This window comes from Nothobranchius furzeri, chromosome 14 (genome assembly GCF_043380555.1).
Source record: "Nothobranchius furzeri strain GRZ-AD chromosome 14, NfurGRZ-RIMD1, whole genome shotgun sequence".
NCBI lineage: Eukaryota > Metazoa > Chordata > Actinopteri > Cyprinodontiformes > Nothobranchiidae > Nothobranchius > Nothobranchius furzeri.
This window is the reverse complement of record NC_091754.1, coordinates 20,170,252-20,197,731: the sequence shown is the minus strand read 5'-3', so window position 1 is coordinate 20,197,731 and position 27,480 is coordinate 20,170,252. Positions and strand designations below refer to the sequence as shown.

The 27,480-nt window shown below is 42.4% G+C and overlaps 3 protein-coding genes across 11 annotated transcripts in view; 1 reads left to right on the top strand and 2 right to left on the bottom strand.

The window, feature by feature from the left end:
- lrp2a (low density lipoprotein receptor-related protein 2a) overlaps nt 1-15,730 on the top strand; it is a 65,243-nt gene extending 49,513 nt beyond the window's left edge. For 4 of the 5 annotated variants that reach the window (XM_015966531.3, XM_070543966.1, XM_054746951.2 and 1 more), the window contains 32 exons: nt 193-324; nt 2,330-2,531; nt 2,612-2,907; nt 3,037-3,703; nt 4,702-4,872; nt 4,961-5,184; nt 5,279-5,456; nt 5,599-5,795; nt 5,884-6,129; nt 6,233-6,361; nt 7,901-8,020; nt 8,405-8,521; nt 8,799-8,915; nt 8,998-9,135; nt 9,220-9,342; nt 9,428-9,556; nt 10,245-10,376; nt 10,461-10,592; nt 10,670-10,813; nt 10,922-11,087; nt 11,164-11,292; nt 11,359-11,582; nt 11,668-11,847; nt 11,941-12,060; nt 12,228-12,318; nt 12,416-12,483; nt 12,887-13,004; nt 13,507-13,627; nt 13,814-13,921; nt 14,373-14,480; nt 14,560-14,631; nt 14,728-15,730. In XM_015966531.3, the coding sequence (XP_015822017.2) occupies nt 193-324; nt 2,330-2,531; nt 2,612-2,907; nt 3,037-3,703; nt 4,702-4,872; nt 4,961-5,184; nt 5,279-5,456; nt 5,599-5,795; nt 5,884-6,129; nt 6,233-6,361; nt 7,901-8,020; nt 8,405-8,521; nt 8,799-8,915; nt 8,998-9,135; nt 9,220-9,342; nt 9,428-9,556; nt 10,245-10,376; nt 10,461-10,592; nt 10,670-10,813; nt 10,922-11,087; nt 11,164-11,292; nt 11,359-11,582; nt 11,668-11,847; nt 11,941-12,060; nt 12,228-12,318; nt 12,416-12,483; nt 12,887-13,004; nt 13,507-13,627; nt 13,814-13,921; nt 14,373-14,480; nt 14,560-14,631; nt 14,728-14,898 (5,270 nt within the window). In that variant the 3' untranslated portion in view covers nt 14,899-15,730. Of the gene's footprint in view, nt 1-192; nt 325-2,329; nt 2,532-2,611; nt 2,908-3,036; nt 3,704-4,701; nt 4,873-4,960; nt 5,185-5,278; nt 5,457-5,598; nt 5,796-5,883; nt 6,130-6,232; nt 6,362-7,900; nt 8,021-8,404; nt 8,522-8,798; nt 8,916-8,997; nt 9,136-9,219; nt 9,343-9,427; nt 9,557-10,244; nt 10,377-10,460; nt 10,593-10,669; nt 10,814-10,921; nt 11,088-11,163; nt 11,293-11,358; nt 11,583-11,667; nt 11,848-11,940; nt 12,061-12,227; nt 12,319-12,415; nt 12,484-12,886; nt 13,005-13,506; nt 13,628-13,813; nt 13,922-14,372; nt 14,481-14,559; nt 14,632-14,727 lie in introns of those variants that run through there. The other variant, XR_011516190.1, reaches the window with a different exon arrangement.
- rdh1 (retinol dehydrogenase 1) lies at nt 15,471-19,569 on the bottom strand. 5 transcript variants are annotated; one of them, XM_054746957.1, is made up of 7 exons: nt 19,479-19,562; nt 18,148-18,311; nt 17,683-17,718; nt 17,233-17,489; nt 16,494-16,752; nt 16,151-16,314; nt 15,471-16,080 (listed from the first exon to the last, which is right to left on the bottom strand). In XM_054746957.1, the coding sequence occupies exons 1-7, from the start codon at nt 19,479-19,481 to the stop codon at nt 15,863-15,865; spliced, it is 1,101 nt and encodes a 366-aa protein (XP_054602932.1). In that variant the 5' UTR covers nt 19,482-19,562; the 3' UTR covers nt 15,471-15,862. The 5 variants fall into 5 exon arrangements, with proteins under 5 accessions (XP_054602932.1, XP_015822018.1, XP_015822020.1 ...); XM_015966532.2 differs by lacking the exon at nt 18,148-18,311 and having other exon boundaries at nt 17,233-17,563; nt 19,479-19,565; XM_015966534.3 differs by lacking the exon at nt 18,148-18,311 and having other exon boundaries at nt 19,479-19,563.
- dhrs9 (dehydrogenase/reductase (SDR family) member 9) lies at nt 19,020-25,543 on the bottom strand. Its single transcript, XM_015966535.3, has 5 exons — nt 25,399-25,543; nt 22,158-22,474; nt 21,734-21,992; nt 21,486-21,649; nt 19,020-20,088 (listed from the first exon to the last, which is right to left on the bottom strand). Exons 2-5 carry the CDS (start codon nt 22,468-22,470, stop codon nt 19,865-19,867), a joined length of 960 nt encoding a protein of 319 aa, XP_015822021.1. The 5' UTR covers nt 22,471-22,474; nt 25,399-25,543; the 3' UTR covers nt 19,020-19,864.
- Nucleotides 25,544-27,480: the final 1,937 nt, after the last annotated feature.

The window sequence follows — 27,480 nt, the reverse complement described above, 5'->3', positions numbered from 1 at the left end:
CCATGACTATTTTGAAAGCTGTGCCAGCGTTGTATTGTGTCGTCTTTGAAAGCTGTGGGGGAAAGTACCTGAAACAACTGGCTATTACAAATACGACAGAAATGTCATAATAAAGTGTTATCATTTATGAGGTCACAGTCACGGCCGGTGTTGCTGATTGGTCCAAAGGTTTTCGTCTCTTTGTCTCTGCAGCCACACTTCCCAGAACCTGCAACTCAGATCAGTTCCGCTGTGACGACGGCAGGTGCATTGCCCTATCATGGATCTGTGATGGGGACAATGATTGTGGTGACATGAGTGACGAAGATCAGAGACACAACTGTGGTATGCGTGATTTTTTTTAATCCCTACTTTACTCCCTTGCTTTTGTTCTCCGCCACTTCCTGACTTTGCCACCTCCTGCTCCCCACGTGCTTTTCCTATTCAGGGTTTGGACCCACCACTAGGGGGTTGTTTTAGGGCAGCATCCCATTCTCTTGTAGAAACTTTTCCAATTCAAGGAGCTGGCATTCCTGATTTCTCTTGCCTCACTCGTTACTTTGTGTACATCTCTTTTCTCTGGCTTTTTGGCTCAAAGTGGATCAAGTTTCTTATATCTCTCCAAAATGTGCTCCAAAAATAAGATGCCTAAAGCTGAGGACTTTAGCAGTGCTTCAGCCTCAGTAGGAGACTCACATCAAACAAGGCAGCCGCTGCTGTGCCGTTTGAAATACATATTGGAATGTTTGAATTTCTGAACTATGTCACTGACATTATTTGACTATTATGTAAGTCCTTGTGTCTGATCAGTGTTTCCATTAGATAGGCACCACGCCTACAAGATCCCAAGTTTTATAGATTTTTTTTGTGCCGTTTCCCGAAGAAGCAGCGGGAACTACTCTGTTGTTGCTTGCGATCTCAGCTGGCAGGCAGCAAGGAGGAGGAGGCAGGGCACGGTGGTTACAGCTAGGGATGAGCCGGATACTCATTTCAGACTAGTATCCGGTACGGATAAAGCATATTTGACGAATACGAGCATGAAACGAGTAAACATTGTAAATATCTGTAATCGTGCTGAAGGAAAATCCTCATTGGGTAACTGACTGTCTTCATGCTCTGTGATTGGCCAGTCACATAGAGCGCCCGCCCTTCCCTACACACAAAACTGCAGCCGGGAGCCACACACAGTAACGGATCTCTCTGAGCTTGCTTCGCTGTTGCTGACATATCTTCAGCGCTCCCTAGGTTTTCTTCAGCTCGCCTCTTTTTTGCTTAAATATTTAAAGTTACTTTTTTCATAACGTACGTGGTGCATTTGACAAGACAGAGCTGAAAACGGCTTGTGCATGCGTCGGTCACTGCCTCCGCTCCGGTTGTTTTTTTTTAAAATTATTTTAACTCTCTCCCTCTCTCTCACACACACACCTCAGTCAACATTGTTTTGTTTAATTGTGTGTGGGAAAAATGCAAACAACGTTAGGAAATAATCAGTTTTATCAAATTAAAATAAAATGGTTCTAGCATTTCATATTTCCTAGTTCCTACTGCATGAGTTCAGATGCATTAATTCATGCACTTAAATATTAATGATCTGATTTTACTGAAAAACTTGTTCTGTAATAGTTCCTTTACTATTGTGATCAAAACTTTTTCATCTCAATTCTGAGGCTGCTCTGTAAATAGTTTTCAAATAAACAATACACATAGCAACTTCTGATCAATCCATATCAATTTCAGATTTAAAATAATGTATTGATGTAAACCACACCCACTAATTTCCAAATAATAAATAAGAGATGCATTCATCTTTTCACTGTAATGCATCTTGATGTTCTTAACAAATACATTAAATCAAAGATATTGGTCAATAATGCCAAATATGTAAATTTGTGTTTCAGTCATTTTTATACTGGCTTAAAAATACTTCATTAAGTCTACTAAGCAGGGGTGTAGACGGTTTTTAATAGGGCCAGCCCAGTAATGACCTTGGACCAAAATAAAGGGGGCAGAAAGTCAAATAAAGGGGGCAAAAGGAGATGTTTTTCCAGACGCCAAGAAAAATTAAATGCCAAATCCACCCTGCAAAGTGTGTCACTGAGAGTTTAAAACAAAAATTATTTTTGTGCAAATATTGGTGTATTCACCTTTAATACTAGTTATTAAAATACAGCAGTTGCTGGACTGGTGCTGATCAAAGTGGAGTGCATCAAATAAAACAATATTAACATAAAGGTGAGACGTGTCATCCCCCGCCCTCCCCCACCCCCCCACCCCCACACCCCCACCCCCACCACCACCACAGCTGGAAAAATTCCTAGGGGAAACACTGCTGATTATGTCACATTTCCAGCCAATCGCACGTGCTCGAGTGCAGAGTTCACTTGTGCGAACAACCGACCTCCGCAGCGGAAGTGTATTCCGCGTGACTGGGTGTGTGATGGAGACGCGGACTGTGCTGATGCATTAGATGAGCGCCAAAACTGCACGCACAGATCATGTGGCATCAATGAGTTCACCTGCAGTAACGGCCTCTGCATACGCAGCTCCTACAGGTTAGACATACAACGTTAAAACCTTTAACTGCAATTAATTACGTCTGTAAGATGAGTTTGACCGTTTGAGTTCCTCTTAGATGTGATCGTCGCAACGACTGCGGAGACAGCAGTGATGAGCAGGGCTGCACCTACCAGCCATGCCAGTCCCACCAGTTCACATGCCAGAATGGCCGCTGTGTGTCCCACGATTTTGTCTGCGACGGGGACAATGACTGTGGGGATGAGTCCGATGAGCTGGAGCACATGTGTCGCACGCCAGCACCTACATGTCCTCCTGGAGAGTTCAAATGTGAGAATGGACACTGTATTTCCCTGATGAAGGTGTGCGACAGGAATGACGACTGCTCCGACAGCAGTGATGAGAAAGGATGTGGTGAGTGTGAAAAGATTTGAATGGTGCTTGAAAACTAAAATTTCAGGATACTTTTTGCCATGCTGGAAGTGAAAAGATAAATAAAACAACAACTCCATTTTGGATATTTTGTCTCCTTTCTGTCTGCAGGTATCAATGAATGCACAGACCCATCCATCCACCACTGTGATCACAACTGCACCGACACACCCACCAGCTTCGTTTGCACCTGTCGTTCGGGCTACCGCCTCATGTCTGACAGCAAGTCGTGCGACGATGTCAACGAGTGTGCCGAGACACCGAGTGTGTGCAGCCAGGTCTGTGAGAACACCCTTGGCTCCTACGTGTGCAAATGCGCTCCGGGATTCCTCCGAGAGCCAGATGGACGCAGCTGCCGCCAGAACAGCAACATCTCACCGTACCTGATCTTCAGCAACCGCTATTACCTGAGGAACCTGTCGACGGATGGACAGGCCTACTCCCTCATTCTGCAGGGCCTGACCAGCGTGGTCGCATTGGACTTTGACCGTGTCGACAAGCGCCTCTATTGGATCGATGTGAGCCGCCGAGTGATAGAGAGGATGTTTTTTAATGGTAGTAACAAAGAGGTTGTGGTGAATGGAGTTCTGCATGGGGAGGGCCTTGCTGTAGACTGGGTAGCTAGGAAGCTCTACTGGGTGGACAGTTTCCAGGATTGTCTCAAAGTGTCTGAACTGGATGGCCGATTTGTGAGGAAGCTGGCTGAACACTGCGTAGATGTCAACAACACTTTCTGCTTTGAAAACCCGAGAGGCATTGTCCTGCATCCCAAATATGGGTGAGTGATAAGCGTGGATTCCACCAATATTCTATAAAAATATTCTCAAAGGTTATGAGTTAGATTTTTGTGTTAGTTAGTATACTTTTATGTTAATTAGCAGCATTTTATTTGAAAAGATTATTCTAAAAACCATTGATTTGTAGTTTTCCTCCATTCAGGAAAAATTGCATGATTTTTTTTAGAAATCTGTAAATGTGATAGTCTTACCGTTTACTACTGCTACTGTTATATAATGTTGGCAATACGTCAATTTATTTTTGCTACGCCCACCCCCTCCGTCGCGTAGAGGCCCGTGCAATTTGGATTGAACGATGCTCAGCATTACCCAACACCGCCAGACATCTGTTTATGTAACAAATGGCCTGTGTGCACGTTTGTGGAAGTATTTAGACTGATGCAGAGTTGGCAAAATTTCTTATTAACAAGTAAGTCTTAAAAAATGAAAATATATATCTATTTATATGATGAAAGAGCATAATATCAGAATAATAATTTCAAAACAAGGTGTTTTAACTCTTGGCTGACTGGAAGTGTGCGTTCGCAAACAAGAAGAAGGGAGAGGGGCTTAAACTTGTAATACATTCTTCCACCTCTAGGTGGTGCCCTCTGAGAAAAGAAACTCCAGATTTCGGCTTCTTTAAAGCCATTTTGTTCAAAAATGATGTAAAATGCTTAGAATTTTGTAACATTCATTTCTGATCCTGTTGATGGATCTTAACAAATCCAATCTTTTGATATGTGATTACTCTTTCGAATCAATACAATCCAAGATGGCGGCCACATCTAATTGACATTAGCAAACACACAGATGACTCATACCCAGGCAATTTTAGACATGTTGATTTGAAAATCTATTTGGTTGTTGCTAAAAGCTATTCCCAACACCTTTTCTGTGCGCTACTGGATTCCATGAGATCTCAAGCAAGTCCAATTTAAATTTAAAAAGTGGTAGAAAAACATTGATTCTGACCTGATTTTCCTGTACTCCCTGTTAGGTATGTTTACTGGACAGACTGGGGAAACCAAGCCTTTATAGGTCGTGTTGGAACAGACGGAACCAACAAAACAGCAATAATCACCACAAAGGTGGAATGGCCGAATGGTATCACAATCGACTACACCAACGACCATCTCTACTGGTCAGACGCTCATCTGAATTACATCGAGTAAGCTCATCGGGACGGGAACACATTTCTTTCACTCGCAGTGTAAAAAAAAAAAAGAATCCCTGCAACGTTTTGTTTTCTTTCTCAGATACTCGGACTTGGATGGTCAGCACAGACACACGGTGTATGACGGGAGTTTACCGCACCCGTTTGCTTTGACCGTATTTGAGGACGCTGTATACTGGACTGACTGGAACACCCGCACGGTGGAGAAAGGCAACAAATACAACGGCTCTGGCCGTGAAGTTCTGGTTAACACCACACACAGACCATTTGACGTCCACGTATGCCATCCTTACAGACAGCCCATTGGTGAGTTGAAACCCTTGACAAAAGGTGCGATGGGGTTTGTTTATCCAGCTGTGTTGAACTGGTTTTGTTTATGTGTGGCTCTTCCTCCTCAAAGTAAACAATCCCTGTGCTGTGAACAATGGGGGCTGCTCTCACCTGTGCCTAATCCGTCATGGGGGACAAGAACACACCTGTGAGTGCCCGGACCATTTCCTGGCCGTACAGATAGGAGGTGTGACCCGATGCCTCCCCATGTGCTCCAGCACCCAGTACAGATGTGCAAACAATGAACGGTTTGTCAATTTTGTTTAATCTACGATGAGGCTTTTAGTGTTTTTGTCCCCCGTGGCCTGTGGTTCTTTCATTGCGTTTGTTTAGTCACATTCCAGCTGATGGTACCCCGAAGCATTTATCGTTCTGCTTCTGCATCAACAGCTGCATTCCCATCTGGTGGAAATGCGATGGCCAGCGGGACTGCAGAGACGGCTCTGACGAGCCCTCCACTTGCCCGGTTCGCCACTGTAATCTCGGCCAGTTTCAGTGCAGCGATGGGAACTGCACCAGCTCGCACTTCCTCTGCAACAGCCACCGGGACTGCCCTGACGGCTCGGATGAAGATGCGGTGCTGTGTGGTGGGTAGAGTTTTTAGTTTGTGAGTTCTGTCTTCCAGTAATCTTGTAATAATCTTTCTGCCAGCTGAATCGGTTGTTTTCTATGCAGCTACACACCAGTGTGAAAGCCACCAGTGGCAGTGTGCGAATAAGAGGTGCATCCCTGATTCGTGGCAGTGCGACGGTGAGGACGACTGCGGAGATCAGTCTGACGAAGACTCTGCTCACTGCTCGAGTCGCACCTGTCAGCCCGGACAGTTTAAGTGCCGGAATGGGCGCTGCATCCCGCAGAGCTGGAAATGTGACGTCGATGATGATTGTGGTGACAATTCGGACGAACCACTGGAGGAATGCAGTAAGTAATGTCTCTTAGCTGTACTGACAGGTCTTCCTTCACAGATATTTCATCATTTATGTTGAGTCGTTTTTGCTATTTAGTTAATTTGTCATTTTCATAGTGGGACCAGCATACCGATGTGACAACCACACAGAGTTTGACTGCAGGACCAACTATCGCTGCGTGCCGCTGTGGTCCGTTTGCAACGGCCACAACGACTGCAGAGACAACAGTGATGAGCAGAGCTGCGGTGAGTCTTTCTGACCAACAGAACCGTTGGTTTTATTAGTGTTTGGTGATCTTTCCATTGACGGGCAATTAGCCAACATTTCAGCCTCCTGTGCAACTGTGGTTCTGGGAGGTGCCGATGGAGCGCGTCTTACCAGTCACCCTCCCCCAAGATTTACCTCTCCTTGGGAGCACCACAGATTTATGAGCTGTCTGTTGGTATGACTCAGCATAGATGTGTGTATGTGTGTTGTTGCTCTGTCCTTGCGTGGGGGCAGGGTTCATATAGGCCTCTTTGTACTTTGCTAAGATCCGAACATGCTCGGTCGTGGCCCTCCCCTCTCTTATCACAGGAACTGGCTCCATTAGTGCCATGCCTGCGCAGGAGGAGAGATCTGTGCTAATCTTCCTGTAAGAATGCAGAAGATGGGCCAGGTGGAGGTCTAGGAGGGCCGGACTAGTGAACACGGTGCTATCTTTGACCCCCCCCCCCCCCCCCCCCCCCTCCCGGCACCGTGTGGTAGAGATGGCTCAGACCAGCTCGGCTGCACTCCTCTGCCTTTCTGTGGTTCTCGTCTCCTCCACTCTTATCCTCCTCAGACGTACCGGCATGACGAGCTCACACATCTGTCTGAGGCATTCTGCTCTCCTCCCCTGATGACCTTTGCTTTTTAATTAAAAGGCACCAATTATTTTATTTCAAACTGACATTTTTTATTCATGAAACGTACTCTGGAGATTGTATTGCCTCTGTTTGTTGTAATTAAATAATACGTTTTCATGGTGTCATTTAAAAGAGAAGGGGTGTTTGCAGGACTGTGTGATCTTTGTAGAACTTGGAATAGTGATAAAATGAGAAGATATCAGTGCCAGAAACGTTTTCATTTTCCACCATGATGCTCATAGTGTGTGTTTTGAGATTTCAACCTTCCAAGCTTTCCGGGCTTAGACCCACAAAATTCAAATAAAAAGTTACTTGTGAGCTCAAATATAATTTTTCAAACCGTAAAAAAACATTTAAAAAGTCTAATATAAAAAGTAAACTGCTTCTGTTCATAATCTACCACTTTTTACATGTACGACTATGATTGTTTCAAAGGCAAACTAATGTGAATGGATGAATTTAAAAGAATTTCAGCATAACTTCACAAAGAGCACGGGTAGAACGCAGTTTTAGTTTCTCTGTTCTGTATTTTCTGTATTTACCCCATTCGCCCATTTATTTATCATTTTATTTGTTTGTTTCCTTCTTTATGTTTGTTTTATTAACTTTATTTTGAATATTGTGAAAAAGTGCTCTAGACACAAATCGCAGTTTTGCAGCGCCCCCTGGAGGCAATCGACAAATGTCACATCAGGCTTGAACATTTATCTCATGCTATGTGGATTAAGCGTTATTTTTTGTCTATAACTTCTTTTTTTATGAATCCAAAACCAAATTTTATGTCTATAAAGTTAGCTGTAATGAAGCTATTCAATAAAAGAAAGTATATTTCATTTATTTTGTTATTTATTGAAGTGTGATGGCCTAAAGAGCTTAAGGAGTCTTTCATTTTTCCAGATGAAGTCACCTGTCACCCCACAGGAGACTTCCGCTGTGACAACCACCGCTGCATTCCTCTGAGGTGGAGGTGTGACGGGGACGACGACTGTGGCGACAGCTCAGACGAACGCAGCTGCAGTGAGTAGCACTCAACCACTTGAATTCAGCCTTAGGTTTAAAAATGAGTTTTGCATCATTTTCTCCAACATCTGGTGATTTTCTGGAGGCTTGGCACTTCTGCTGAGCTCTTATCAGCTGTTTGAGAAACGCGCTGTCCTCGGCATGTCAGAAAGAGGGAGTGAGGGAGTTCATCGCCCTTTGACCTGGAGAATTTAAACATGGCAGCTAATAAGTTTAATGTAGCTCCTCAAAGTAGAACAGAGGGGCGTTAAAATAAAACTTCCGAGCCTGGCTGCATTTAGGAAAATCAAATCAAAATTTAAAGACTGACATCATCTTGCATCCCTATTTTCAACGTAAAATTCAGCCTTTGCTTTAATTTGCTTCCACGCTTCCTCCCAGCGCCACGCTCATGCACAGAGAGCGAGTTTCGTTGTGACAATCTGCGCTGCATTCCCAACCGTTGGGTCTGTGACCATGACAACGACTGTGAGGACAACTCGGATGAAAGGGACTGCGGTAAGTGGAGGCTCTTTGTTTTGGCTCGGGGTCTGGGGCTGTTTGTGAGTAACGAAGGGGCTGCACTAAACAAAGAAGCAATAAGTCTGAGGCGCAGACAGACGGGACCACCAACAGTTAGTTACTGAAAAGAAGATTAATCAGTCTGCTACAAAAACAAAAATACCTACTGAATAACGAGTCCAGATTGCTCATGTAGCCCCAAAAAGCTCTGAAATGGTCATTTATTAACTACATAAATTAGAGGCAAAGTTAGAGTGTTTTCTTGTTGCTGCAGAGTTGCGGACATGTCATCCTGGTTACTTCCAGTGTGGGAGTGGACACTGCATCGCTGAACGCTTTAAATGTGATGGCAACGCCGACTGTTTGGATTACACGGATGAGACTTCGTGCCGTGAGTGTCACAGTTTAAAACACCCCCCAAAAATCCACACAGACTGTAGGATGTGGCTTGACCAAACTGTTCTGACTTCCAGCGGCCCGTTTTCCCAACGGCACCTACTGCCCACCCTTCCTGTTTGAATGCAAGAATCATATCTGCGTCCAGCCTCACTGGAAATGTGACGGAGACAACGACTGTGGAGACAACTCGGACGAGGAGCTGCATCTCTGCTGTGAGAAAAAAAAAACACCCGAGCGCCGAGATCTTTTATGCGCTTCTGAGTTGAAACGCCCGTGACTGAACTGTTTATTTTTAGTGGACATCGAGTGCGAGGCTCCGTTCCGGTTCCGATGCGACAACAACCGCTGCGTCTACAGCCACGAGGTGTGCAACTCATTTGACGACTGTGGTGACGGATCAGATGAAAGACCGGAAAACTGTGAGCGCAAGTGCAAGATCTCTGCACTGTTTACGCCAATCACACTAATTCAAATGCGTGCTGCTGCCATGTCTTCTCTGTTCAGGTCAAAAGCCCACGCATGGACCTTGCACAGATGATGAGTACAAATGCACTAACGGACACTGCATCCCTCTTCAGTATGCTTGTGATGACTATGATGACTGTGGAGATGAGTCAGATGAGCTAGGTTGCCGTAAGTAGTGATAACAGAGAGCATCGTAAAAATACTGAAAACAATGCATTTGTAACAATTTACTTGTGCTGCGATGCCAAATTTCTGCTACTAAGGATGCTATCAGCTTGTTCTGGATAAAGACGCAGGACCCTTTTCTGAGTCAAAATCACTTATCTAACCAAAGACCGATCTCCAAGAAGCCCCAGGATTATTTTCAGGTTGTTTATGCAAGTTTAATCCTGGGGTTTGTGTGGTGAGTTAACAAGGGAATCTTATCTTGGACGTTGACGTTTTGCAGAGATCTTACACTTTGAGCCATGATAAAAGCTCTTGTTGTTGCAGTCCACATGTGAGACTCTGAACAACTGTTGACTGAAAATATTTTGTGCAGGAAGCACTTGATTTTTTTTCCTCTTCCCTCCCATTTCCATGTCCGGCTATGACACAAAGATGCCAAAGGCACAACGCGTAGCACGTGGCGTTCACTTTCAAATGAATGAGCGTGTTTGCGTTTGTAAGCTAATTTGAAATGCACAGGCAGGAATAATCAGTTTTGTCTTGTTTGTAGCAGATGAACCATTACTTCATTATTTGTCATTTAAGTGAATTTCCACAAGGGTTTATCTAGAATTTGCTGTGCAAATGTGGCGATATTTAAATGCTTATTAGAACTGTACCATCATTCCACCTAAACCACTTGTTTCAGACTCTGGCAGTGGACACACTTGCAGCGCAAACGTGTGCGAACACAACTGTACCGACCTGACAGACGGAGGCTTCCTCTGCTCCTGCAGGTCCGGCTACAGGCCCAAAGCCACAGAAAAACACACCTGTGAAGGTGAACTACCGACTCCTTATTTAAATGCTCACAGAATGCGTTCACATTTTCATCCCCAGTGCTTTCTCCTCTCTTTGGGGACAGATGTGAATGAGTGCGACGTGTTTGGAACATGCCCTCAGGACTGCAGGAACACAAAGGGCAGCTACGAGTGTTTCTGCGCTGAAGGGTTTCTGTCTTTTGGCGAGCCTCATGGGACTGAGTGTGCTGCTCAAGGTAAAATTTGGAGAAAAGAAACCAGTTATCATCACATGTATGTTTCCTGTTCTTACCGTACATCGATTTCTGTGTAGGAAACCCACCCGTTCTGCTTCTGCCCGACAACGTCCGTATCCGTCGCTTTAATCTGTCCATGGAACAGTATTCAGATTATGTTGACGACGCCGAGCACATTCAAGCCTTGGACTACCTTTGGGATCCAGAAGGCGAAGGCCTCAGTAAGTCTCCTCTAAGTACTCCTTTTTTAATTATAATAAACAAAAACTGTGAATATAGAACTCTTAGTGACGTCGCGGCTGTATAATATTTCCCTGGGTGTACTGCAGGTATTGTTTATTGGACGGTTCTGGGTCAGGGATCTGAGTTTGGCTCTATCAAACGTGCCTACATGACCACATTCAATGATTACGGCAACAACCCGGCAAAAGAAGTCGATCTGAACCTGCGGTACATTGCTAAACCCGAGGGCATCGCTGTAGACTGGGTCGGCAGGTGAATGAAGTCGATCGTTCTGTTGCAGATTTGCTCTGGATTTTGTTCAGATTAACTCCACGTTCTTAATCCACAGGCATATTTACTGGACCGACTCAGGGACCAACCGAATTGAAGTGGCCAAAATAGACGGTCGGTACAGGAAGTGGTTGATCCACACTGACCTCGACCAGCCTGCTGCTGTTGTTGTGAATCCATCGCTGGGGTATGGAGACTTTTAGAGAAAGGTAAACATTTTGTAGCCGAAGCTGATTTAGCTGTCTCTTGGTAGGATGATGTACTGGACTGACTGGGGAAAGAACCCCAAAATAGAGTCGGCGTGGATGGACGGCCAGCACAGAGAGGTGCTGGTGAGGGGGGAGGACTTGGGATGGCCCACAGGGCTGGCCCTGGACTACGTGAATGGAAACAGAATTTACTGGTGCGACTCTAAAGAAAACATCATTGAATCCATGAAGCCTGATGGCACGGACCGGAAGATCGTCATATCAGGAGGTCAGAGAAGACACGCAAATAAATAAGACGCTTAGGAGTGTGACTAAATCAAGGGAAACACACTGAGAGAGTTGTTCTGTTCCAGATGTTGGACATCCTTACAGTCTAGATGTCTTTGAGGGACATGTGTACTGGACAACGAAGGACAAAGGTGAAGTGTGGAAGACAAATAAATTTGGACAAGGAAATAAAGTCAAAGTTCTTACCATCAATCCGTGGCTGACGCAAGTTCGTATCTACCAGGAGCACCGACACAACCAGACAGGTCAGAACACTGGAGGGGGGAAGAATGTGATTAACTGTTATCTGATTTAAGCCTATTGAAGCATTTCATGTGGACATGTTCTCTCCTGGTTAGTGCCCAACCCTTGTAAGAACGTGTGCAGTCACCTTTGCCTCCTCCGACCTGGTGGGTACACCTGTGCCTGCCCACAAGGCTCCCCTCCACCTAATGTGGACTCGGTGGAGTGTGACGCGGGTAAGCAACAGCTGCTTTTATTTTGCATCTATTAGTCTGCATCTTGGTGTTTACTGTGATGTGGCTTTTTTTTTTTCACAAATCCGTACTCCTCATGAGCCTGGCTGCTTGTGTGTTGTTTTGTGACGTGCGCTTTTGTTTTTGCTGCATGGCTTTTGCTCCGGCAGCCATTGAGCCTCCTGTTGCGATGCCTCCTGCATGCAGATGCATGAACGGTGGAACCTGCTACACAGATGAAGGCGGTCTGCCGAAATGCAAGTGAGTTGCACTTTCATCTGTGAAACTAGTCACTGTTAGAAAAAGAGTGCAGAGAGCTTCCCCAGAGTTAAAGCTGTTTCATTTTGACTTCCTGTAGATGTCCGTACGGCTATTCGGGTAGCTATTGTGAGATGGGGAAATATAAAGGTGCTCCAGCAGGAACAGGTACAGAAATATAACTTTTATCTAACATTTTGCTCCTTATTTGTAAATCGTGCAGGGACTTTTTTTCTGTGCTTGCTACGCTGCATTACCAGAGTGTTTAGCTACAACAGCAGTTTGGAAATCTTTACCGTCAGCAGCTTCTGGGAATGTTAAGTCATCAAAATCACACATTAATAATCAGCCAGCTAAGGCAACAACAAATTTTAGTTTAACTCCCTTACGTGGCTTGTGATCGTGCACAAATCTTTACGAGTCAGCAAGACATTGAGACAGCTGGAGAGAAATGAGATTATTAAGCAGGAAAAACAATCAAGAACTGTAAGAGTAATTATATATGTGTGGAATCAAGACAGACGGTTGGTATGAAGCATAAAAACAGCTTAAAATTTGCCTTTTCCTTTAGCTGTGGCTGTTTTCCTGGCTGTTATCATCATCCTGATCACTGGAGCTTTAGCAGTTGGAGTTTTCCTCAACTACAAACGAACCGGATCGTTCATCCCCTCCATGCCTAAACTCCCTAGGTATCCTTCAGTACCATTCACTTAAAGGCCAAGTTCACCGAGAAACCATTTTTCACTTGTTATTTTTTAAATATGATCGGTCACTCTGAGTTTCACATGTAGGTTAAACGTGAAAACAGTCTTCTACCCCTATTTCCTGCTTTAGCGTCCGATAGAAAAGAGAAGGGGAAATGCTTGGATTAGAAAAGCCAGTCAAGTCAACGTCACGTTGTCGATGGAGTCGGTGGTAGAGTCGTGTTGCTGCTAGCCAATCAGGCGCGAGATATCCAAATATCAAGAAATTGGACTCCAGATCCTGTCGTCTGCTGCTCACCTTTGCCCTGGGTAGCGCTAGAGCGTTTTCCCCACAGAGATCGACTCATTCATTTACACTACAGACCACTGCAAATGTACTGACGAGTGAACTTGGTCTTTAAAGTCTTTATTTTTGTGCATGTGTCCTACAACTGTTCAGAAAAGGTTCAGATTGGAGTTGTTCATTTATTTCTTTATTTTTGTTTAGCCTCAGCAGTCTGGTGAAGTCTGCCGACACCGGGAACGGGGTCACGTTTCGGTCCGGTAATGATGTGGATCTCGGACCGTCTCACGCTGGCGTGTCTGTTATCGACACGGTCATGCAGATGGTGAGTTCAGAAGTTCAGTTAATGATTTTTCAGCATTTTTTTTCTACTAAAGTTAACTATAATGTCCTTTATGGTATTTATTGACACCGTTTAATCTGTAACATGACGCAGAACTGCTTGCATGTGTAGATTTTAGGAGACTTCAGTTAAAAACATACAGTAACTCAACCTTTCATGTCTTTATAGGATGATAACTTTGCCATTGAAGCTGGGAGACAGCCAATGACATTTGAGAACCCGCTGTATGCCACTGCGCCTGTGTCTGGTGATCCTGCTGTCATTCATGCTACTCAGGTACTCACAAAGTACATACATAGAGAGGTGGTAAACAACAGTCACACATTGTGAAATGCTATCCCTGCCATTAATAATGAAACAAAAGCTGGAAAAAACAATGCAATACAGGTTTTATTTTGAAACACGCCTCACTTGCTGTCTGGTCTTTTTGGTCTTTGCAGTAGCCGTACAGAGTCTTAAGATTTAGACTAGTTTGGTTTTTTATGCATGAAGTGCAGTACCCAAATTTGACCACAAGATGTCCCTCTTACTTCATGCACATTTAATGTCTCAGATTATAAAAATAATCTTTTATCATTGTAATTTCTTGTTAATTTAGAAAAAAGGAGTAACCCCCCACCCCCCACCCCCCCCCACCCCCAAAAAGTATTCACGTGTATACATGAGAACTTAATCAAATGCCTGACCCTCATTCCAGAGTTTTTTGTTCACTTTTGCTTTGGAACAGGTGACGGTTAACGTGAGCGCTGACCAGTCCAACAATTTTGTGAACCCGACATACCGAGGAGACCAGAGCATCATAAACACGTCTCCTGTTAGCAGCGATCCCGTTCAGGTCAGAGGAAAAAAAACTCATTTAAACCAAAATAGTTCAGATTGGTTCCCGGTTTCCGAATCCAGGTGTTTGCTTGCAGGAATCAAGATGGAGTTTATTCAAGCAGAAGTTAAAGCCGAGCACAACGTTTGAAAACCCTTCATACTCAGAGGTAGTTTAGGGTACAGAAAATGTTATTTTAGCAGGTTTAGAATAAAATCAATGAAATTAAAACCTGAATTGTTTTTTTGTTTTTGTTTCTTTTTAGATGAAGGATCAAAAGCATGTCAGAAGCAGCGGGGACTCTTCAGCCCCTGAGCCGTCTCCCTTCATCCCTGCTCCCAAACCTCCAAGGAAAGATCGTCCCAGCGCGTTCTCTCCAACCGAGGACAGTTTCAAAGACACGGCCAACCTCGTCAAAGAGGACACCGACGTATAACCCCAATCCGACGGATGGGAATCGAAGGACAAACACACTTTGCACAGAATTTATTTTTTTATGCAGCCTGTGTACAAAATTTTGTTTTAAGACAGAAACACAGTAGAATGAAGAAAGACCTATTCTGTCACTATGCCTTCTGACATTTCTCATGCCAATTTTCATGCTAATGTTTTGTTTTTCTTTACTATGATGTACGATATGTATATCTTTGCACTGAAGCTGTTGATAGAAATGTTAATATGATGTATATTTGTAAATTTCAACAGTCAGATTTTCTCAGAAATATCGTGGATTCTAAGTTGTACAACATGCTAAAAACAAATATCAAATGTGAGCTGAATGTACAGTACTTATATGATCAGAGGTGATCTCAGAAATATGTTGATATGGTTTTTTTTGCCATCAGAGAAAGCTGAAGATGTTTTTATTAAACATCATAAATACCTCATTTCAGGGCTAATTAAAGCACGATGAAAGAAATCAGATTTAAACTTTTGTTTTTGATTAGCAATCATAAAAGTAGGAGCAACAAGGTGAAAATGTGTGCAAAACAAACTTATTTGACTCACTTGTCTTTGAATCAGCATGATTTTATTCCTGCTGGAATGGATACAACAGTTTGGAAAAGTACATGCGTGTTGCAGTTGGACGAGTAACACTTTAAGGATGCAGATGTGGAGATTTATCTAAACCAAGTGAATTAATTCTTTATAGATTACATGTTTTTCCATTATGAGGACAAACCCTATCTGTGATCATGCAGAATGTCCATATGAATGAAGCTGCTGCTGCTGCTAAGACATGAATAAATAAATTTCCTATTTTGTAACACAGTCTTCAATCTTATTTTACACTTCTTTTGTGGGAAATTCAACTTTATTTTCAAAAATAATCAATACTATAAGAAAAAATAACAAGTTTGCTTATTTTCGCTGTAGAAGTTGGCTGATTTTTAGGTTTTTCATTCAACTCTAGGTGAAGGAAGGAGAGCATTTGCAACAAAGTCTGCCACAAATGAAGGGAGGTAGGACAGAGGGATCCAGAAAAGCTTGGCGTCCCAGCCTGCTCCGTAACGAGTGCGTGGATGGCGGGCCGTTAGTGCATGCTCCATGCACCTGGTCACCTTTGAGATATCTGAGCTGCACAAGAGGCCCATAGCCAAGTCCTGCATTCGCACATCTGAGAGAGAATAAAAAGTGTCAGGAGTCATTTGAATGATCTTTGATAACAAATGTGCACTTCTACTCACAGTCCTCAAAGTATGATGCTCCGTATGAGTCTTTAACATCCTGAGGGAGACGCATCCACAACCTCCTCAGGTCAGCGTCAATAAGATCCACACGGGTTACCTCTGTCTTGAAGAAACCAGGCTCGATGATGCTCACTTTAATGCCAAAGTGATGCATGTTCCTCCTGCAAAAGCAAAAAAAAAAAAAAAAAAAAAGAAAAAAATTTAAATAAATAAATTATATATATATATATATATATATATATATATATAATTTCAGATTTTTCTTTATGATTCTCTAACAGTAGTTTTGTTTTTCATTCATTCAAGTTTTACATATTTGCATTCTGTCTTTTTTACATACCTGAGGCTGTCAGAAAAGGCTTCCACCCCCCATTTGGACACGCAGTATGCCCCTCCGGTCAGAGACAGCCTCCCCAGAATGCTGGCCACGTTCACCACCCGCCCCCTGGCTTTTTTCACCAGGGGCAGAAACTGGAGGGTCACATCGATGACCCCTATCAGATTCACATCCAAAACCTTTGTGAAGTCCTCCAGCTGCATCCATTCTGTTGGCCCGATGGGTATGGACCTGCCGGCGTTGTTCACCAAACCCCACAGCCCTGAGAACAAAACTGAAGAATTACCTGAAAGAATAAGTTATGATAAATAAAAAAAGTATATATAATTGATTAGTTTGATCTAAAACTGGGGAACCTGTGACCTGCATGTGAGCAAGAGCACCATACATGCAGGTCATGCGTCCTCCTGTAGTCAGCAAGAACCCCCTTTCTTATTTTTAATTTTAAAAATACTGCTATTGCAAATATGTATTGGAGTGAATATTAACTGTTTGCAGTGAAAACATCTTGAATGAAATTTTAAAACATTTTGTTCCAACGATAAACACAAAACCTTGAGATTCGCTCTGAAGTTTGTGGTGATTAAAAGGTAGCCTGTTAGAAATTCAATCTTCTTTCAAGCACACAGTGGGAGGATGGTGACTCACTGTTATCTCTCCCAGTGCTTCACTCTGACTGGCACCATATCAGTGATGGGTTTTAACCCCCCTCCCCCCCGCCGCCGCTGTCCACGCAGCTCACCTCGCTCTCTGACCTCTCCGCTCACAAACTCCACCGCTCTCCTGATGCTGGCGCTGTCTGTAACATCCAGCTGGAGGGTCTTCAGCCTGGGGGAGGATGCTGCAGCCAGATCTGCTGCACCTTTCTCTGTGAAACATGCAGCTATGACTTTGAAGCCTTTCCCATCCAGCTGTCTGGCCAGAAGATTCCCAAATCCGCTGTCGCAGCCGGTGATGAACACATGCTTCTGACTGAAAGCATCCACCTTGCAGGAATCTCTGATGAACCAGCGGATGGCAGCGAAGGCGACAAAAGCAACGAGACAGCTTAAGGCCAAGTGTGACAGAAAGATCTAAAGTATGAGAATTACATCTTCAAATGGAGAAACTTAAACAATGCACTCATTATCTATGTGGATTGCTCAGTAAGATAAAAATAATGTATTGCAATTACGTAAAGCAATCAGCTTACCTCCACAAACATATTTTCAAGGTCATCCAGCGAAACCTGGATGTAAATTTTTAAAGAGACTTCAACAACAAAGTAAAATTTTATGGGAGGCAAAGTGCAATTTGTTGGTGCAAATGATTTAGTAGAGTTTTTGACATTGTTTAGTATGCTTTTTGTACATTTAGCTCACTTTAATCCCATAGTTAAAATTTCACATTCATTTTACCTGATGTTAAAATTAAATGTTAGATCAAAATCAAAAATATAAGTCTTAAATTTATATCCAAATATAAATGTAAATTCTAAATGTTAAATCTAAACATTAAATCAAAATCCATCCAACCAATTTTCTTCCGCTCATCCAGAGTTGGGTCATGGGGGCAGCAGCCTAAGTCTAGAGGCCCAGACTTCCCTCTCCCCAGTCACTTGGCCCAGCTTGTCCGGGGAATACAGAGACATTCCCTGGCTATCTGAGAGACACAGTACCTCCAGCGTGTCCGGTCTCCTCTTGGCTGGAAGTGCCCAGAAAACCTCACCAGTGAGGCATCCTCATCAGATGCCGGAGCCACCTCAAATGGCTCCTCTCGATGTGGAGAAGCAGCAGATCTACTCCAAGCCCCTCCCGGATGGCCGAGCTTCTCAACCCATCTCTAAGCTCGTGAACACAGATGAGGATAGGAACGTAGATTGACTGGTGTGACAGGGTGCCTTAGGGCACATGTGACTACATTGTGGCTCATCACTAGCATGTGAATGGGTGGATGACTGTGTTGTAAAGCGCCTTGAGGGTTGCAGAACCCTAAGATGATGCTATACAAAAACAGGCCATTTAATGTTAAATCTAAATCCTGATGAGGAATCTAGCTCACAAATTTAGATTTATATTGAAAATGAAATCTAGATTTTGGTTTAACATTTAAATTCATATTCAACAACAACACTTAATACTTAGATTTAACATTTGGATTAGCTAAAATAATGTGAAACAAACATGTTGGTAAATGATTTTTAGGCAATTTCCATTTTAAATGAGAACATGAGCTAAAATTAAGTATAACAAATAATGCTCCACTAAATCTTTTGCACCAATATTTAGGTTTAGATTTAACATTTAGATTAGCCAGTTGTATTAAATGTAAAGTTGTTACGATTTTTAGACAATATCCAGTTTAAATCTGATTAAATTAAGCTAAATATAAGAAAATAAAGCTGAATACAATAAAAAAAACTATGCGCAAACTCTTCTGAATGAAAAATCTCAACTTGGCATCCCATAATATGCTACAGTATATTTTTCTCACAGTATCAAGTCTTCCAATGTTTATGTTTCAACTTCGCCATAACCAAAGGACAACACCTTATTTTACTTCCAAAATCTACATTTATTCGACACCTTAGACACCATTAATAATTTTACATAGAAAATAGCCTTTTTAATTCAGCTTTTACTTGCACCAGCTTAACCATAAAAGACAAACTTTAGAAAAACTTCTTTGATAGCTTTTACCTTAATACTTTCACCAGTGTACCACAAAATACAGAAAATACAGTGAATCTCCTCAAATGACAAACTAATAATCCCACTGAAATAACAGTTTGTGCACAGTAAATATTTCATTATGCTTCCGCAGGATGAAACTAAACCCTCCGAGTGGATTATTGTATTTACACCCAACCACTAGATGGCATTAGAACACTCCACATGTGGTATTTGCGAGAAGACTAATTGTTCCATTGATCCTCCTTTAAGGCTCACAAAGTTGATCAGCTCTAACTAAAGCACTGCATTATATGTGATACTAATAATGTAAACATACCATAGCGGCAACTCCTTAGCTGCAACTGCTCCCTCGCGCTCAGCCGTACAAAATGCCAAGTCAAAGTTACAAGTGGAGTTACGTAATGTCTGCAGAGTCAAAGTTCCATAGTAGATAAGAGTTCACCACGGTGGGCTTGTGCAACAAGTTAGATGGGATTACATAATTATGAAAAATGCAGGAATTTAAATAGTCATAAAACATTTTTCCAACAGATGTAACGATGATGCATTCAAAACAACCAGCCTGTGTCTTACATATACAGGTTGTTGCTGATGTGCAACATGAGCACTAGAGAGCAGGCATGGTCTTGAAGCACTCATTTGTTTCAGAATATATAAAATAAAACAAGTGATCCTCAAATAGGTAAACATGCACTTCAAAAGCTACAGAACTGATACTTTGGGGTGCGGCGTGTATCTGAGGAAAAATCGATCCACCAGGCAGCTCGGCATGTAGGACAGGGGCAGCCAGAAGAACTTGGCGTCCCATCCTGGTGAGTATCTGTAGCGAGGGTGGAGGGCAGAGATGGCGTGCTCCATGCAGCTCACCACCTTCATAAGGTCGCCGTCGGTAAACTGCCTAGACCTCTCATCCATCTGTTCGAGCACTGAAAGAAAATCATTTATGAAATCAGTGAATCACACACAGACACAATGTAAAGAGGTTGAACACTTGTTTAATCAATACGTTTGCAGTGGTCTCGAATGGGAATTAATGCCTTGCAAGTCGTACTCAGGGGGGAAAAAGCCCAGAAACACCTGTATTAAAGTTAAAGTCCCATTAGTTGTCACACACACAGGTGTGTGTGCGAAATTTATTCTCCGCATTTGACCCATCCCCTGGGGGAGCGGTGAGCTGCAGACACAGCCGCGCTCGGGAACTATTTGGTGGTTTAACCCCCCAATCCAACCCCTTAATGCTGAGTGTCAAGCAGGGAGGCATTGGGTCCCATTTTTTTTTCAAAGTCTTTGGTATGACCCGACCAGGAGTCGAACCCCTGATCTCCCAGTCTCAGGGCGGACACTCTACCACTAGGCCACTGAGAAAGGTAACAAGAAGAACTCGGCCAGAGGAGAAAGTAGCTTCAGATAACAAGTTTTGGACTCGTACTTCCCGATGTTTGAACATCTCGCCTCAGATTGGAAAACAGCAACGCAGCTCTATCACCGACTCAGGTTGCTCTGCAACTTTGAAGTTTTCTCTCCACTTATTAACCAGGAGGAGTTCTGCTGTGTGGTGGAGTTGCTAATGCTATCGGTTAGTTTTTACTAGCTAAGACTTTCTCTGCCGTTTCCTGGGTGCTCAAACCACCTCCCCGTTGCGAGTTAAGATAGAGTCTATGAACCTTAAGGCATCGTGTAACAGATCCGTCAGGCTTTTCTAATCCTAGAGTTTCACCTATCAGATGCTAATGCAGGAGATCGGCTCAGGAGACCATCATGTTTAGTCTGTACAAAAAACTCAAGAGTAACGGATTAGTCAGAAAGGTGTTCCACACATTTGATGTTTTGCTTTTTGCAGGAGTCCTCAGGCCAAACAACGCTGCGATTTTTGGACAGACTCATGATGAAGGTTCATGCACCAAATAAGTCAGGCTTTCAGAAATCTATAGTTTTGCTTTAGTGAAACCTATCTTTGTGCAAAAATGTGATTTATGGATTCTTAAAACCACTTTTACTAAAATCTAACATGATAGCTGTATCTAATGAGTTTCCAACAGAAGCTGCCATGCCTCATTTTAGGGACTTTGAGCGTTTAGACAGAACAAGACGTATTTCATTTAGACTTAGACTCACCCTGACAAGCAAACACTTCTTAAAACCCATCAACTTTAGAATTAGAAGATTTCTCTGAGAAAGAGATTTTAGCAACACAAATCCAAGGCATCAGAAAGATGGCACTGGAAGTTTTCTTCTCTAAAATGAAGCAGCAAAGCTGAGAGGAGTACCAAAATTGTAAAAACGAAAGGATTTTAAAAGGTAAAGTAAAACTTGATGGACTTACTTATGTCCAGGAAAGCAGGACCATAGTCGTCTTTCGTCTCCTGAGGTAATCGGTCCCAGAGCTTCTTCATGTTACTCTTCAACACGGCCGTATCGGACATGCTCGTTTTGAAGAAACCTGGCTCGATGCACAAAACCTTCACTCCAAACGGAGCCACGTTCAGACTGAAACACAGCAAGCTGCTTGTAAGCCAACAGAACGCGCGTGTGTGTGTGCACGCATCATAAAAACGTTAGACCTCATCTCACCGCAGGCTGTCATTGAAGGCCTCCACTCCGTATTTGGACACACAGTAAGGTCCACCGAACGGGCTGATGCGCCCAAACACGCTAGCCACGTTTACCACTCTGCCTTTAGCCTTCTTGATGAGCTGAAGGACGCTCAGCGTCACGTCGATCACACCGTTCAGATTGACAGCCAACATGGACTTGTAGTCTTCTACGTTGAGCCAGTCACATGGGCCGGACGGGGTGCCGACTCCAGCGTTGTTCACTACAGCCCACAGACCTGGAGCAACAAAAGAAACGGAGATGACACCGACAACATCCGAGTGGGACTCCATATCAAACAGGCTCAAAAAGCTGCTTCAGACTACGAGTTAATGAAACAAAAGTCACTAAACTGGATGTGACCAAATCAAGTCTCCTCGCGAACTTTCCAGGAGAATCTCACCCTTCTCTCCAACCAGATCCTTAATGAAAGCCGTTGCTTTCTTGATGCTCTCAGATTTGGTGACGTCCAGAGGAATGGTGGTCAGCCGCTCAGAGGAGACCTTCTTCAGCTCGATTTCACCCTTCTCCGTGTAACAGCCTGCGATGACGCGGAAGCCCAGCTTATCCAGATGTTTGGCCAGGTTATTCCCAAAGCCGGAGTCACAGCCAGTGATGAACACATATTTGTCCCCCTCGTTGGGAACTCGTTTGCTTTCTTTGTACCAGCGATAGATGAACCAGGCAGCCACCAGCCCCAGGATGTAGAGCAGCATTTTTCTGAGGGGAGGAAGAAGACGTTGAATAATCATTAAGCCTCGGTGTGCCTTGTTTTCTTTACAACTGCACACGGTTGTTTCCCAACCCTGGTCCTCAGGGCACACTGACCAGAATGTTTTCCATGCCTCTGCTTCAGCAGCACACCTAATTTACACTGCCTTCTCACGAGGACATCAGGTGCTCAAGATGCCTGTTAATCACTCAGTCATTTAAGTCAGGTGTGTGGCAGCGGGGAAACGCTGATGTTTAAAAGGGCAACATGGAAAACATGCAGGACAGTGTGCCCTGAGGACCAGGGTTGGGAAACACTGCACTAAAGCGGGACCAGGGTATTTGCAGGTTTAAGGGAACCAAATTTAAGACTTTTTAAGACCTTTTTAAGGCCACTTTGACCAAATTTAAGCTATTTTTTAAATTAATTTAAGCTATAATTTCCAGCTATTGCCTGGAACCGGTGCTAACCACGTCATGAACGTTGGATTAGCCATCCAGTTACCATTAATGTTGCACTTCCCCATGGCGCAAGCTCTCACTAGCATGCTCATCTAAAAATAGCCCCCTTTCACAACCAACCGAATGTGTACGGTTCCGCTTACGCCAATATCATACACAAAAAATGCCTAACTAACTAGAAATTCATGAAAATTTTATAGAAATAAAAGAATCTTGTTTATTGGGCCTTTGGTAATTTAAGACCTTTGGAAACTATTTAAGGATTATTAGTCATTTTTAAGGATTTTTAAGGCCTTAAATTTGGAAAAGCTAAGTTAAGACTTTTTAAGGACCTGCAGATACCCTGGGGACATAGTAAAGTGGAAAATAAGTGCTACACTTTAAACACAGAGATTTAAAAAGTTAAACAAAAACATGGATTAGGATAACAGAACCTCATTTCTATCAAATAAATGAAATTTGCATGTAGTTTGTGTTCAATAAAGCTGGAAAATGCATGAAGTCCATTCTTCTATAAAGGACTGATGAAAGAGTGAAGATGAGAACAGTGCTGGTGGCTTTGTCATTCACAAAAAAGAAACTTCTGCCCCTCCTCTTTGTGTCAAAGTGTCCTTAAGCAACACACTGAACCATCCACCACGTCTGCCTGTTGCGCCGATAGCGGTGCGGTTATGACAGAGAAACAAGATTTGCACGCAGAGGTTAAGAAATGTTGCTTTTTAGAACTTTGTCATGGTTAAAAGGCAGAATCTGACGTGCAGCTGGTTCACACCGGTTTTAAAGAAATGACGGTTGTCAGTCAGCTGACACCTTTTGAACTGGTAATCCAAAAACGACAAAGGTATTCCAAGTTCTGCACATACTTAACATCTTAGATCTGTAGCAAAACAATTACTTTAGAGAGGAAGTGGCCTGCAGCTCTGAAGTGTCAGTAACTAACAGGATTATGGAGAGAAAATGGGATAAAGGAGGCTCTAGACTAAATACTTTAGCTCCAAATAAAAACCAAATGGTCTCAAATTCATCCAGAAATTTCCAATAACTGGTGAATTTATATATTTGAAAACTTTTACAAACAAGTATCTGGAAATAATCATCATCAGAGCTTATTTTCTATTAAAATCAATACATTTTAAAATGAAACAATCTGATGGCTTGATTAAATATGAACAAATCAGGAGTAACAAATAGACACAGAAACTGTGTCTGTTTAACAGCAGCAAGGCTCAATCGGGCGTGACCAGAATAGAGACCCACGATTGTTACGTTTTAGGTGTTACTTAATTAAAAGCTATTTAAGGAGATTTAAATAAAATAATCTAATGGGAGCCAGTGCAGGGAGAGGGCCAGAGGAGTTTCCCTTTTGTGTTTTTTGTGTCTCTGCAGAGTTTTGAAAGAAGAATTGCCTGAAACCAGATTTGGTAAAATACTGGGGCAAGTACAGACCGAGTTGGGCTTTAGTTATCCAACGACAGCTGCTGGAAAACAATTACCTTATTTTTTATTTGATTTATGATAGAAAAAAGTTCTAATGCAGCAATTTTTAGCTGCAAGAGCAATTTTGTTTAAAAAAATTATTTGATAAAAAATATATTTAAGGAGATAAACTTGACCCTGTGAATAACTAGCTAGCGAGCTACCACATGCACAGATAAAAAATTACTTATTGGATTATTGAAAATAAAAACATTGTCTGGCTTGACAGGTGCTCAATGAAATTTGAGGAAAATCCCCTGCAGTTGTCAGGCAGGTGAACTGGCTGAGCAGGACGTAGACGGTGGATGAAACGAAGTGGTCAGTATGAGACGGAGCAGGTGCAACGTGTCCCATCAGGTTTGAGGGGTGGATTAGCTTGATGCAGTGAGGTTTGGCTGTTCGCACACACTGGATTAATCTGAAACAGGAGCTGGCAAAACTGGTTGTGTGGGTTAAGGTCTCCTAATGATGGGTGAGGGGTGAGTTACAGTAAAACAGGTCTATCATTAGTTGCATTACTTCTCTCTCTCTCTCTCTCTCTCTCTCTCTCTCTCTCTCTCTCTCTCTCTCTCTCTCTCTCTCTCTCTCTCTCTCTCTCTCTCTCTCTCTCTCTCTCTCTCTCTCTCTCTCTCTCTCTCTCTCTCTCTCTCTCTAACTGCATTTGTTAAAAGTACAAAACAACGTGATCAACACACTTTTCATTAGTTTAATTAATTTCCTTTGAAATTAAGAAAAAAAGTCCTATTATTTGACAAACAATGTTATCTTTAAATAATATTCAAATCTGACTACACACTTAGACTCACACCAGCTATAAAAAAGTAAAAACAAAAAAAAACTATATAGTTTAAACAGTCACCTAAATGTTGCAAAACATCCACTGACTGGTTACTCATTCATAACCAAAACTGTACTTCCTCACGAATAAATACGATGCTCTAAGGACCTTTGTAAAGTTAAAGCGTTAAGAAAACTGAAAAGGATAAAACACTCACCTGAACTTGTTGCTGACAGTCCAGTGGAGCTGGAGCGAGGATCCCAGAATGTGCTGAAACTTTCCTCTTCTTTTACGTCATCTGGAGTTCTTACTCTGTAACTTCGTAACTTCCGGGAACGGCGACAGGAATGAGCGATGAGTGACACCTGCTGGTAACATTTATAATTACACCAAGCTTTCCACAGGTATGGAACCAAACTAAAATGTAAATCAGATTACTTATTTCTATAAAATGCTTATATATATATATATATATATATATATATATATATATATATATATATATATATATATGTATATACATTTTAGTTAAGTATTTGATGTCATAAAATTTATGAAAAATTATAATTGAATCAGCGTACATAAAAAGAAAAATACTTGATGAAGAAGACATTTTTGATTATTTTAACAACTTGGTTTATATACATACATACATACATACATACACACACACACACACACACACACACATATATATATATACACACACATATACCCCTGAAGGACTTAGTTGTTCGTCCTTTTATCAAAATTCATTTTGAGCTTGAGAGGGTTAAAAAGGTGCTGGTTAATAACCTGGTCAGAATGACAACTTTGCATTAAAGTTTTGAACCAAATTTTGAAAAACTAAAGTTTTACTTGGTTTCTTCAAATGTGGCGTCTCATAGTAGGTAAATGTTTTGTTTTTACCCACGTAGCTCCACACGGATCTCCATGGGATCACAAATGAAAACCTGCAACACTCCTGTTTTTGACTGAACCAGTAGGCACCTCAACATCTGATGATGTACAAAATGAAGAGGACTGGAATTTCAAATGAGGTGATGAAAAATGTATGAAGACTTTTGAAGAACATGTAAAAATGCTTTAAATATAATAATAATAATGCATTGAACTTATATAGCGCTTTTCAAGACACCCAAAGACACTTTCACACACTCTCACATTCACACACTGCTAGTGATGGTAAGCTACTTGCAGCCACAGCCGCCCTGGGGAGGTCTGACAGAGGCGAGGCTGCCATTTGGCGCCGTCGGCCCCTCTGACCACCACTAACACAGGCAAGTTGGGTGAAGTGTCTTGCCCAAGGACACAACAGCAGGATACCCCTGGCGGGAGCTGGAATCGAACCCATGACCCTCTGATCATGAGGCAACCCGCTCTACCACCTGAGCTACTGCTGCCCCAATCGTTAATTGCGGCTGATTGCAAAAAATACTAAATATTCACACAACTTATCCATGAGTGAACAGCAGCCCTGGCTGACCTGCCACTGCACCTGAAGGAGGATTTGGACGTCTGTAACACTTATAAGGTGATTTGTTGTGATTTGTTTCTTTTATTTTTATTTATGAGATTTATTTTGAAATGACAAATTGCTTAAATAAAAAAAATCTTGTATATTAAATCTGTGCATGTTCCTTTTCCCCTTACTCACATGCAAAGTTGTGGTAGTTATTTAACCTTTTAGTTTTTTTAAAAGTATGATTAGTCTTTCTTATCTAGTTTTTGAACAAATTGTTTTAATCCATTTTGTTTTATCTTAGTCACTGCATGGTTGCTGTTGTTTTACTTTTATTTCTTTGTTGTGTGTAAAGCGCTTTGGTTCAATCTCTCATTGATGGAAAGCGCTTTATAAATAAAGATGATGACGATTTTGCTGAACTCGTATTCATTTTCAGGAGGCGTTGGAGGCAGCAGTAAATGAAGTGGCTCCTGGTGGATTTCCCTTTGAGAGTCTCCATGTGTCCTTTACCCTTGAAAGGACATGTCCTTTACCCATGTGTCCTTTAACCCCCTGTCCTTGGGGACAGGGCCTTTCAGACTATTGCCCCCAGACTTTGGAACAGTCTACCTTCAGATCTCCGTCTCTCTAACACTGTAGAGGTCTTTAAAAATCATCTAAAAACTCACCTTTTCATCCAGGCGTTCCCTCCCTAAATGTTTCAAAAAGATGGCTTTGTTCGGGTTCACACCTTCACTTTGTTTATACTCATGATTTTATTTTCTACTTTATCACTGCTATTGTTTTTCTGATGTTTTTATTGGTTAGAGGTATTTGCCCTGATCTTTATCATGT

Bases quoted from the DNA above. Each gene is read 5' to 3' on its own strand.
- rdh1 (XM_054746957.1), bottom strand. The intron at 17,719-18,147 runs GTACTGTGTCTC...ATTTACATCCAG, and splicing joins GGAGACCGGACACGCTGGAG to GTTTCGCTGGATGACCTTGA. The intron at 16,081-16,150 runs GTGAGTAGAAGT...ATTCTCTCTCAG, and splicing joins AGCATCATACTTTGAGGACT to ATGTGCGAATGCAGGACTTG.
- dhrs9 (XM_015966535.3), bottom strand. From the start codon at position 22,470: ATGCTGCTCTACATCCTGGGGCTGGTGGCTGCCTGGTTCATCTATCGC. The intron at 21,993-22,157 runs GTGAGATTCTCC...TTGTTGCTCCAG, and splicing joins GGATCTGGTTGGAGAGAAGG to GTCTGTGGGCTGTAGTGAAC. The intron at 20,089-21,485 runs GTAAGTCCATCA...ATTTTCTTTCAG, and splicing joins TCCTGCTTTCCTGGACATAA to TGCTCGAACAGATGGATGAG.